Raw genomic sequence first — 11,945 nt, forward strand, 5'->3', positions numbered from 1 at the left:
CTTTTTAAAGAGTGAGTCTTTCTGATTGGTGTCTTCAATTCCTTGAACTGAGGATCTGAAGTCAAATTACTCAGTCACAGGATAGACATGTTTAACTTTTAAAGAAACTGTCAAATTGACATCTATAACGACTCTATCATTTTGTAATTCCTCTAGCCATGTATGAGAGTGCTAGTGTTTCCATATGTCTTTGCCAACACGTGGATCTATGGATCTTAAATTTGGTTATAGTGAATGGGCATATAGAAGTATGTCATTCAATGCATTTTCATGGAGCTAAACATCTACATTCTCTCTCTCTCTCTCTCTCTCTCTCTCTCTCTCTCTCTCTCTCTCTCTCTCTCTGTGTGTGTGTATGTGTGTGTATATGTGTGTGTGTATGTGTGTACCTGCGTCCATTTCTCTTGCTGTTCTTATATCTCTGTTTATCTCTCAGGCTCTCCAAGCTCACTCACTCCTTCCACAGAGCAGAACCTGAGTGTCTTCTTCATTTCACATTTTCAATGTGGCCATGGCCATCATCAACATGGAGCCTCTGAGTGATGGTGCAGTGAGGAGCGGAGCGCACAGGGATTTCCTGAGCTGAGCTACAGAAATGTCTGGGATTAAGAAGCACAGGGATGCCCAGCATCCATTGGGATCTGACTTCTCCATCCCGAGATTGGACGCACTGGGAACTTCTCAGCCCTCGTGGTCTAGCAATTCTTTGGTCAGGGAACTTGGTGTAGAGAGAACAGCTACCAAGAAAGGCTAGGACCACAGAGAGGACAAGAGTGTATTGGAGGGGTGACATTGAATCAAGGAATCCCCTGTTAATTAGAGAAGGAAGGAAAAACCATGCTGGGATTTGCCAGGGAAGCAGTCAGAGACACAAGGAAGAAGTTCTGTAATGCCATACTGCAGGCTCTGGATTATCATTTGGATAATTATGATGGCAACTATAATTAGGAGCCAAGGTCAACTTGCAGTGGTAGTAAAGGCTGTCTGACACTGATAGCCACAACACTTCCTCCAAGGATCAGGCTGGACTGGATATGGGCTCCTGATCCTTCATTTGATACATCCTGTCGGGGTTCTTTGTAATTCTGAAACTTCTATTTTTAGATTTTTATATCAGCTTTATCATAGATTGACCAGTGTTGGAGCTATTAAGGCTCCACTAAAGACTGGTCATATGGATAAGAATAAGATTGATCTGGGTGTGGTAAGAGAACGTTCCTCCAATTATGATGACCTCAGTTCTGCCTTGAGATTGACACGATGGAAGATGGACTTAACACAAATTCTTTAACCTCCATATATGAACCATAGACGGTTTGGGAGCATCCACACATGCACATGCCCAGGAGTACAGTAAAGGCAAACACAGTGATTTGTTAATTGGATGAGTGAGTGTGAAGTTGATCTTGGCAGGAGCTGGCCACTAGAGGAGACACATCACAACAATGGAGAGAACAGGGGCTGGGGACCCTAAAACCACCAGAATGTCAGTGTGTCTTGTTGAAAAAAGGGTGACCTAAGGGGGAGAGGGTTCATGCAGATCCTAAGATGATTGTAGGGACCAGGGACCCTGGAAGCAGGCTCAGTAAACTGAGTCTTCAAAACTCAGGTGTTTTAAGGATGTAGGTCACCCTCAAAGCTCCTGCATTTGCCCATCTCTCCTGTGACATCTTACTGTGACCTCATAGAAGCCATTTGGCTTCTCCTGTTACAGCTCTCTGCCCAGGTGAGGGGACAGGGTTTTTGGTATCCCAGATGAATTTCAGAATTCATGCTGTGCTTTTCCATAAGAACAAAGACAGAACAGAAACAGCAGAGGTGACTTTGCCCTGACCCCTGGCCGTTGGCGCCTATCACTTTTTCCCTAATCACGTCTCCTGCAAGGAGAACTTTGATCGACCACAGGTTCCCCACCTACAAATTTTGGTTTAAATACCTGCCTGAGCAAGACTTACACATTCTGTTTCCTGTTTATGAAACGTGGTCCTCCTAGCAGCACAGACTCAGAGCCTGAAAGCCGGCCATGCCTCGGAACCCACTGCACAGCTGGATGGATGCTGTGCTCTTTGGACTCCTGCTTCTCCTCGTCCCTGTGCAGGGTGAGGCTCAGTAAACTGGCAATGGGGAATGACTGGAGTCAGAGCTGCCAAGTTCTGCAGGTCGAACTGAGGTCCTCTGGGAGGGAAGGCATGGAGGGCAGGGCTGATGGAAACAAGGCATAGTGGTTCTCAACCTGTGGGTCACGGCCATTGAAACACCCCATATTTCTGATGGTAGGAGAACCACCCAGACATATGTTTATTTTCATTACAACTTCCTAACTGTAATGTTGCTTTTGAGTGGTTTCTCAATTCCTAAGAGCATCAGAAATATGTGTTTTCCAATGGTCGTGTCCCACAGGTTGAGGACTGGTGCAATAGATAAAAATATGAGAAACATGCCTACCAATTCCTCGACAAAAGCACACACATTTTGGGGACCCACTAGCATCTAGAGGGCCAGAGACATCTAAGATAGCTCTATACGGAAGAAGCAGTTTAGTATTAGGAGCTTTGGTGAGAATAACAGGCAATTCAAGGAAAAATGGGGAGGTATTTTTCCCTCCTCGGTGTCTGGCTATGACTGTAACTACTACTGAGCTTTGGATAACAGTGCTAATAATCATGAATTCATGTGGCCAAATGGCTCTGAGTTGGTGACCTCTTTAACTAGAGAAGTGCTCTGGGACCCTTCAAAGGGGTAAGAGGAAAGGTTCCTGGCCCTGAGGGATAGGCTAACCCCCACATTCATACCCCACAGGTGAATTGGGGTACCCTGGGTATCCTTCTCCTGTGCTCTGGTAACAATGAGATGGGAATCTCACAATATTCTGTCAGCTGATTATGGAAAACTAACCCAGATGGCATCTCTCCACCAGGTCACAACTCGCCAGAGGCCAGCCCCATCAGAAACACACACACTGGCCAGGTCCGAGGCAGGCTCGTCCACGTGAAGGACACTGACATCGCTGTGCACACCTTCCTGGGAATCCCCTTTGCCAAGCCTCCTGTAGGACCCCTGCGCTTTGCACCTCCTGAGGTCCCTGAGCCATGGAGTGGTGTGAGAGATGGGACCTCACAGCCGGCCATGTAAGTTATGGGACCCAGAGGGTTTCAGGCAGACTCTGCTCTGGGTTCTGGGCCATGCTGAAGTGTCTCACCCATCTCAGCTACACAGCAGTTTTCTCTTGTGGGGGGATGAGCGCCCTATGCGTTTTTCTGGTGATGTGCTAAGGCTGAGAAGAACAATTGGGCCTGGCTTCTATCTTGGCACTCATAGGGAGCTAGATGCAGGTACTATTTTTTCCATTAATTAATCTATTCACATTATATCTGATCCCAGTTCCCCCTCTCCCCCCAGCGCCTCCTTATGTAGCCCCTCTTCCATTCCCCTCCCCTTCACCTCGAAGAAGGGGAGGGGGTCCCTTACAGTGAAGTAACCCACGCTGGCACCTTGGGCCACTGCAGGACTATATGTATCCTCTCCCACTGAGGCCAGACAAGCTGGCCCAGTTAGGGGAGTAGGATCCAGATGCAGGCAATGAAGTCAGGATAAGGCCCTGCTTGCATTGTTGGGGACCTACATGAAGACCAAGCTGCACATCTGCTACAAATGTGCAGAGGACCTAGATCCAGCCTCTACATCCTCTTCGGTTGGTGGTTCAGTCTCTGAGAGTTGCCAAAACTCCAGGTTAGTTTACACTGCTGGTCTTCTTGTGGAGTCCCTATCCTCTGTGGGTTCTTCAATCCTTCCCCCAACTCTTCCACAAGACTTCCCAAGCTCCGTCTAATGTTGGCTGTGGGTCTCTGCATCTGTGTTGATCAGCTGCTGGGCGAAGCCTCTCAGAGTTACAGTTACGCTAGGCTTCTGTCTGTGAATCCAAGCTGACAGAAACAAATATAGCCTGAAGCTCCAAGGAGGAAAGCAGGCCTGCAATATGTCTGAATAGATCTTCTGAGAATAGCTCGGACCATTCCCCCCCCCCCCCTAAATTGGCAGGGGTTGCTACTAGATTCATTTATGTCTGTCTCACAAAGGACATCTGTGTACTCAGGTCAGCAGTGACAAATATAGATGTCAACAGTGTCTTCGCAGGTTGTTTCATTGTGACAAGGCTTTGGTCAACACAGAGGCATCAAGGTCTCACAGTGTGTTCCTGTGAATCCAGTACCTCGGTAGACACTGTATTGTTTCCACTATCCACACACAGACCTCCATGTAGATATGTCTGAGTGGCACATTCATCAAAGTTGAATCCACAGGGGTCTCCAAGGGATCCAGGCGCATAGTACAGAAGGGAGCCCCAAGAGCATCCTGACATGTGGCACCATATAGACATGGCTGGGATCCACAGTCATGAATTTCCAACTCAGTTTATACCAAAATACTATTGAGAACAGACACATGCATATATTCCTATACATTGAGGCACACAGCACCAGTCACACAGGGGTAAGAAACATACTTATCCATTTTCCAGTCACAATGCCTGCCTTGGTATCTAGGCACACAGAAGCAGGAGTAGCCGTTGTTCCATCCTGGCACACAGCTGCAGTGTGGCAAGGTCTGAAAGTACTCTCATTCTGAACTGTCTCACAGAACCTTCCTGCGTATGCAGCATGTTAGATACAGGCATGCTGCTCAGGGTTTAGGTGGCAGGTGCCTCCGTGTTGGTAGGCACTCCCTCCACAGGAATTAGCAGCAGTTTCCAAGGTCAGCCCACTCTACTCAGGATGATACTGAACTGCAGGCACCATTGAGAAGAACAAGGATAAAATTTCTCACAGATTCAAATTAAGCCCGATGTTCTGTGTCTCAAGGGAGGGATCTCCAGGAAGGAGTTAATGTGACCTATTAGGCATTGGTCATCCCTGAATCCAGAAGAATATACTCCTTCAGATAACTAAGAAGTGAGACAATGATCAATACTTGCTAACTCCACCCTCACGGTCACTATGACAACCTATTGGGCCAAGTGCCATTAACCAGGAAACAAGTGTATATAACCAACTCCCGCTGGAGATACTGCAGACAAGAGAAGTTCCTTGAGAGTCTGCACATGTGATGAAGGATTACTCACTACCCTTTAGGGCAGCATTGTCCACTGAATCCTCCAGTGGCTGTTTGAATCCAACACTCTAATATGGGGATTTTAGATTGTTTTCTGTTGCTGTAATAAAGTACCAACAAAAGCAACTTAGGGGAGAAAGCTACTATTAGAGGCTCCAGATTACAATCCATCCTTTGGGTAAACACAGAGAATCAAAACTACAGGAGCTGCTCACATCACATCCTCACCCAGGAACAGAGACTAGAAAATGCTTGCGTGCCTGGTAATACTTAGCTCACTTTTTTTTTTTTTTTTTTTTTTTATTCTAATACAATCCCATGAACGTCACTACAGACAGCCATTCATTTCCAAATTGACACCTAGATGTTTCTCTATCCCAGACTCAGAAAGATAAATCCCAGGCTCCACACGACTGGCAGTCTCCCTAAAAATCTGGCTCTGACACAGCTTTCACAGGCCCTGTGGCCTTTTCACTGGGTGGAAAGGCCTTAGAGAGAGAATATGAGTTCACAGGCACCACGAGGAGCAGCAGCTCCATGTGGCTTAAACAAAATCTCCAAACTCACATTGGGTTTTGATCACCATCCATGTCTTGGAATGTCCGTCTGCTCTTTTCATTAGGTGTCCACAAAACCTTGAACTACTGTATCCAGAGGGCCTGAAGGAGATGAAACTGAACCTGTTTCCCTTCCCTATGTCTGAGGACTGCCTGTATCTCAACATCCACACGCCAGCCCACACCCATGAGGGCTCTAACCTGCCTGTGAGTGTCAGGTCATGGCCAGAGTGGGGAGAGGGCATTTTTTTTTTTCAAGATTAGAAGGGACGAAAGCAACCTGAGTTCCATTGCAGGGTGGAGCCTGATGAAAGTCTTACCTTACTTGGGTCAAAGAAGGCTATGCCAGCCACACGATGCAGCTGAAACCTGGGTATGGGACAAAGCGCTAGGCCACCAAACCATCAAAGGCTCTAGCTCTTGATAAAAACCAGAACTCACTGTACAACTCGTGCTCTGCAGAACCACTTAGGGGCTCAAGGCCTCAACACTGAGGTCACTCAAACTTAATCCTTTTGGATGATCTGTTGTGACAATGAGGGCCGAGGATCCTTTCCATTTTTTAATCTGGAGAGATATCCATGGAGACACCCCTCTTCGTTCTACTGTGAAAACTCTGAGTAATGATGACATCACCCTATCCATAGAGGCATTAATTCAAAGTGCAACACATGGTGAGAATTGGGACTAGAAGCTACTAGAGGCCCCTGGCTGTGCCCAAGGGCCTGAAGTCCTGATGATTTTTATGTATTTCTGTAGCTGCCCAGAAACACAGCAGTTGATATTCTAGTAAGCAGACCAGAGAGCTTGAACAGACTAGGAGCTTCCTGGCATCTCTCTTGACTTCTCCAGGTGATGGTGTGGATCCATGGTGGTGGACTGGTTGCAGGCATGGCCTCCATGTATGATGGATCCGTGCTGGCAGCCACTGAGAATGTGGTGGTGGTCATTATCCAGTATCGTCTGGGTGTCCTGGGTTTCTTCAGGTGAGTCTAGGGCTGGGCTAGGCAATGATTGCTGATCACAACCTAGACAGACCTTTGATCCATGTCCCTTCCACTTCTCAGCACTGGAGATGAGCATGCCAGAGGCAACTGGGGATACCTGGACCAAGTGGCTGCCCTACGCTGGGTCCAGCAGAACATCGCCCACTTTGGTGGCAACCCTGACTGGGTCACTATTTTTGGCGAGTCTGCAGGTGGCACAAGTGTGTCTTCACTTGTTGTGTCCCCCATGTCCCAAGGGCTCTTCCGTGGTGCCATTATGGAGAGTGGAGTGGCCCTGCTGCCTTACCTTATCTCCAACACCTCTGCAATGGTCTCCACTGTAAGTGCTCCAACACTGCTGCTCAGTCTTTACATTCTGGTACTTTGGTGTTCTGTTCATTGGGAAAATCAAGGACCATGGAAGATAGTTTCTTGCCAATAATTTCAGAGAAACTCAGGGGTTAGCATCTACTCAACTCTACTTCATACTTAGTGACTATGTTATCTGACCAGCAAACTAGCCCTTGAAGCTTCTACCATTGACAAAATAAGTAAGCATGTGCTTGGAAGCCACTTCATTGATTTTTAAAAGTGCTTGGAGTACAAGCCTGAATACGTTAGTTCAAATACCCAGAATCCCCAAAGGCCTAGAGATAGTAACATGCAGTGGTAAACCTGATGTTCCTCTGGTCGCATGGGATCTCTGGATGGTCACAGACCAGCTTAGGTAGTCTAAGCAGAAAAAAAGAAAAGACAGCCTGTCAAATAAGGGGTATGGGAAGACTGATATTTTGTCTTCTAATATTCATGTACAATTCTTGACAGACTTAACTCTTACCCTCATATATAAAATAGAGGAAGGTCAATGGAGAAAACAAAGCTACCCTAAACAAAAAGAACAGGTGTAAAGGTAGAAAGGGTCCCGATGCCCGCTGTTACCTTTGACCAATTGCACAATGGGAACAATGTGTTTTTATTCCAATCCACACAAAACACACTATAGTGTGGGAATTAGGTACAACAGCATCGAATTGGATTGAGAACTCTTCTTCTTGCCTCATTCCCTTTGCAGACGGTGGCCAAGCGCTCTGGATGTGAGGCCACGGATTCACAGGCCCTGGTGCGCTGTCTGAGAGGCAAGAGTGAAGCAGAGATTCTGGCTGTTAACAAGGTTGGGAGAATTGTGTGTCTGGAAGAACCTGGTCTACATGATGTGGGATTCTGAACCAAATACCTCATCCTTATGCCTTTGTGTTCTTTCAGTTCTGTGTGTAAAATGAATACAAGATAGGCTAATCTAAGTATAGATTCCTGCCCCGCAGGGTGAGCAGATCACCCTGAAACTAGTGAGAAATGAGAAAAAGGTGGAGTGACTCAGTGGACATCAGGATATTTATTTCATTAACCCTCAGTATTGATCTCTAATGCCTCACAGGTCTTCATACTGATTCCTGCTGTGGCAGATGGAGAGTTCCTACCCAGACATCCCAAAGAGTTGTTGGCATCTGAGGATTTTCACCCTGTCCCCAGCATCATTGGTGTCAACAATGATGAGTATGGTTGGACAATCCCCAGGGTGAGGCACAATTCCAATCCTCTGGGAGCCTAAAGACTCATATGCTAAGCAGATGTATTGATGGAAACTCAATACATCTTCAATCCAAGTTCACCAGACCCCACACTTAATACTGTCTTCTGCCTCCCAGATCATGGGCTCTGCTCAGATGATAAAGCAAATAACCAGAGAGAATCTGCAGGCTGTTCTGAAGGATACAGCAGCAGAACTGGTGAGATGTTTCTGGTTCTGTCCAAATAGTCAGATCCTTCATACTTCCTCTGACAGTGTCCCTACTAATAAAAATCAGTATATACGTATGATTTGGTATGGGGTTAACTCAGATCATGAATCTTTTTACCCTAGGTCACCCCGGCGCCATTCTCCTAATACTGAAGGTGGTTGCCTACCCAACCCACAGTATGCCAGCTTCATTGTTCCTGATCTCGTTGGTGTAGATGCTGCCTCCTGAGTGTGGTGACCTGCTGATGGAAGAGTACATGGGGGACACCGAGGACGCCCAGACCCTCCAAGCACAGTTCAGAGAGATGATGGGAGACTTTGTGTTCGTGGTCCCTGCACTCCAAGTAGCACATTTTCAGCGTGAGTACATCTGTGTCAAGGCTTAGGGGAGGTCAGAGATGGGGGACATTGGAGAGAACTGGGGAGTATTAGTGTTCAGGTCTCCTCATGTCTAGGTTAAGAGAGTGAAATCAGGGTACAGGAAAGAAAATGGGTTGCTGATACTCTATTGACTTAACAAAGGCACTGAGCTGGGAAGACCATGGGCACTGATTAGCCAAGGGCTTTTCCATTGCCAGTGCTCCTGCTTGGGGCTCCCTCTCCCATCTAACTTTTGTGATTCCTGGTAACTTTTTTATCAAGGTATCTTGTCACCACATATGAATCAGAAAAAAATTTAAGTGAGGGGCCACTATGTCACTCTTTGTCCCTCCTCCAGGTTCCCATGCCCCTGTCTACTTCTATGAATTCCAACATCAATCCAGCTTCCTCAAGGATGTCAGGCCACCCCACGTGAAGGCTGATCATGCTGATGAGGTTCCTTTTGTCTTTGGGTCCATGCTTTTTGGGATGAAACGTGAGTCTTTATTATTATTATTATTATTATTATTATTATTATTATTATTATCATTATTATTATTATTATTATTATTGTTGTTGTTGTTGTTGTTGTTGTTGTTGTTATTTTAACTGAATGAGGTCCCAGATGACTTTCTAGGTAACTGCTGAGGTCTCAGTTCATTTGAGCAAAATCTATGTTCTGGGAGAGGACAAAATCAAATGTGTACCATATCAGGGCCCAAAAATCTATAACCAGTTTAGAATCTGTACCCTTCCCAGTCTAGCCTGTGATAGAGGATCTAACAGTGCATTGGGGCAGGAGTTCAGTTAGAGGCTCACATGGATCTTTGTTACTGGATAATGAAGAAGCGAGGCAGCAAACCAGTAATTTGGGATCCAAAAAACAGTTGGGATTGTGAGTGTTGTGTGAGGTGGCATATGCTTGGATTTTGTCTTTTTCATGGCTCCAGTTGACATCACTGAGGAGGAAAAGCTGCTGAACAAGAGGATGATGAAGTACTGGGCCAACTTTGCAAGACACGGGTGAGAACTCACCTCTTTCCCAACATGTCGATTGTGGGTCTCTAACTAGGGCTCAAGTTTAGATGGTGACTTTTTTTTTTTTTTTTCGAGACAAGGTTTCTCTATATAGCCCTGGCTGTCCTGGAACTCACTTTGTAGACCAGGCTGGCCTCGAACTCAGAAATCCGCCTGCCTCTGCCTCCTGAGTGCTGTGATTAAAGGCGTGCGTCACCATGCCCGGCAGATGGTGACTTTCTTAGCATGCATGGCTCTTTGATGACATGATGGAGTCTTCTTACACAATAACCCATTTATATGAATACTCTGTAGTTGTCAGATACTGGTCATCCCGCGATTTCCTAGCTGCTGGGGTGTGGTGCGGTGATACTGCTCTTTAGATCTTGCCTCCTAGAGGGAGACATAAAAGAGCTCGCGTAGCCTTCTCCCACATGAAACAGAAACTAGCAAGTGACACTTGTATGTGCATATCACGACACCTTTCCCACTAGTTCCCTTAACCACTGTCCTCCTTGTTCCACTGCCATGACCCAAAACATGGGATCAGGCTTTGGACCAGAGTGATCTCACCCTTCTTTTCTTGGTGGCATATCCACAGGAACCCCAACAGTGAGGATCTACCCTACTGGCCCATGCTGAACCAAGATGAGAAGTATCTACAGCTGGACATCCAGACTGCTGTGGGCCGAGCACTGAAGGCCAGAAAGCTGCAGTTCTGGACTAAGATTCTGCCCCAGAAGATTCAGGAGTTAAATAGATCTGAAAATATGCACAAAGATATATAGTAAGGAATGTTGTGTGAGGCTGACTGCTGATCAAGTCAGCTTCAGGTTCCCAACACATATTGATACCTGAGTTGATTCTAATATTCACAAAGCCTCTGTACTTGTGTTTTTCTTATTTATCACAAATTCTCTGCATGTGACTCTTTATCAAGCCGGGTCACCGTTGGTTAGACCCACTCGGTAAGTGCTTCCATAACTGTAGATTTGTGAGCCCCACAATGCCCCATCTCCTTTCAGAGTTCACTGGAACTAGGCCCCTTTATTCTTGCTTGCTTAATCTCTCATTCTCACCCTCTTCTTCTCTATGACTTCTTTAAGTGTGTGGCCAGGTATCTGTGGGACTCTGGGGGCCATCCTAAAGTAAGAGTGGGTTTGAGGTGTGTCCAAACCCCAGAGATTTTTTTTTCCCTGAGTTTAGAAGAAGTAGGACTTCTCCCTCCTACCCTGGAACCTTATGAGGTCATGTCTGCAGCACTTGGAATTCCTCCTTATGTACTCAGGTACCTGCCTTTGAGGTACTCTCACAGCAAAGACCCCTTCCATACTCTCCAATGCTTTAAATATCCTTTGTTCCCTCCATTAAATCGAGCTGTCTCATCAAAGCTGTCTTCCGAGATTCTGTTCTAGACATGGTCATGATGCCTGAGGTCGTCTCACCTGCAGCCATTCCTGCCTTGCTTCCCTTCTCAGAATTCGAAGGCTGCGATTGCAGGCAGATCAGGCAGTGAGGGCCCAGGAGTGGAGATCCCCCCCGAATGTGTTCTTATAACCTCACAGTCACCAAGTCAATGTGTGTTAACGCTCCTGCCTTTCTTTGGTGCAACAACATTACAACTTCCTGTGTTAACCCCCTTTTCAAGGTTTCTGCACTCCTGTAATGATTGTTCCCTAGGTTTATGCCTATGAGCCAGAAGAACTTGCTTTATAGCTGAGAGGGGACCAAAAGAAAAGGGAGGTTTAGATCTTCTTGGACTATGTCTCAGTCTCGCTGAGTACCATGGGAACCACTGGAATAGCATTCAAAGACACCATCTGACTGTTGACTTTCAGGACAAGCTTGACCAGACCATGGCTTCCACCTTGGACAGCTTCTAGTCCCTTTAACTGCAGGTAACCTCCCTAGTGGGGGTTGCCTTACAAAACAGGAGAGCGTCCAGCCTGCAGACAGTTGAGCAAAGAGTTGTGTTGTCCTAGGGAAGAAATGCTGTTTCTATGTTAATGAGTCTGGGCTAGTTGAACAAAACATACATGCATTTAAGGATCTCCTGCCACATCTCTGAGCTTGTTATGATGCAAGTACCTCCACACCATAGCACTCAAACCCCCCCCC

At 46.4% G+C, this 11,945-nt stretch overlaps 1 protein-coding gene across 3 annotated transcripts in view; it reads left to right on the forward strand.

Annotated features, from left to right (window-relative positions):
- Positions 1 to 2,023: 2,023 nt before the first annotated feature.
- The window catches only part of LOC110337265 (acylcarnitine hydrolase-like), a 23,096-nt gene continuing 13,174 nt past the window's right edge, over positions 2,024 to 11,945 (forward strand). The window contains exons 1-12 of one of the 3 annotated variants that reach the window (XM_029532391.1): positions 2,024 to 2,099; positions 2,918 to 3,128; positions 5,732 to 5,873; positions 6,519 to 6,652; positions 6,734 to 6,992; positions 7,725 to 7,823; positions 8,088 to 8,228; positions 8,359 to 8,439; positions 8,666 to 8,810; positions 9,169 to 9,306; positions 9,761 to 9,833; positions 10,429 to 10,510. In XM_029532391.1, the coding sequence (XP_029388251.1) occupies positions 2,024 to 2,099; positions 2,918 to 3,128; positions 5,732 to 5,873; positions 6,519 to 6,652; positions 6,734 to 6,992; positions 7,725 to 7,823; positions 8,088 to 8,228; positions 8,359 to 8,439; positions 8,666 to 8,810; positions 9,169 to 9,306; positions 9,761 to 9,833; positions 10,429 to 10,510 (1,581 nt within the window). Of the gene's footprint in view, positions 2,100 to 2,917; positions 3,129 to 5,731; positions 5,874 to 6,518; positions 6,653 to 6,733; positions 6,993 to 7,724; positions 7,824 to 8,087; positions 8,229 to 8,358; positions 8,440 to 8,665; positions 8,811 to 9,168; positions 9,307 to 9,760; positions 9,834 to 10,428; positions 10,616 to 11,945 lie in introns of those variants that run through there. The other 2 variants (XM_021220074.1, XM_029532392.1) reach the window with 2 other exon arrangements.

The sequence above is a fragment of the Mus pahari genome, chromosome 20 (assembly GCF_900095145.1).
Source record: "Mus pahari chromosome 20, PAHARI_EIJ_v1.1, whole genome shotgun sequence".
NCBI classification, from domain to species: Eukaryota; Metazoa; Chordata; class Mammalia; order Rodentia; family Muridae; genus Mus; species Mus pahari.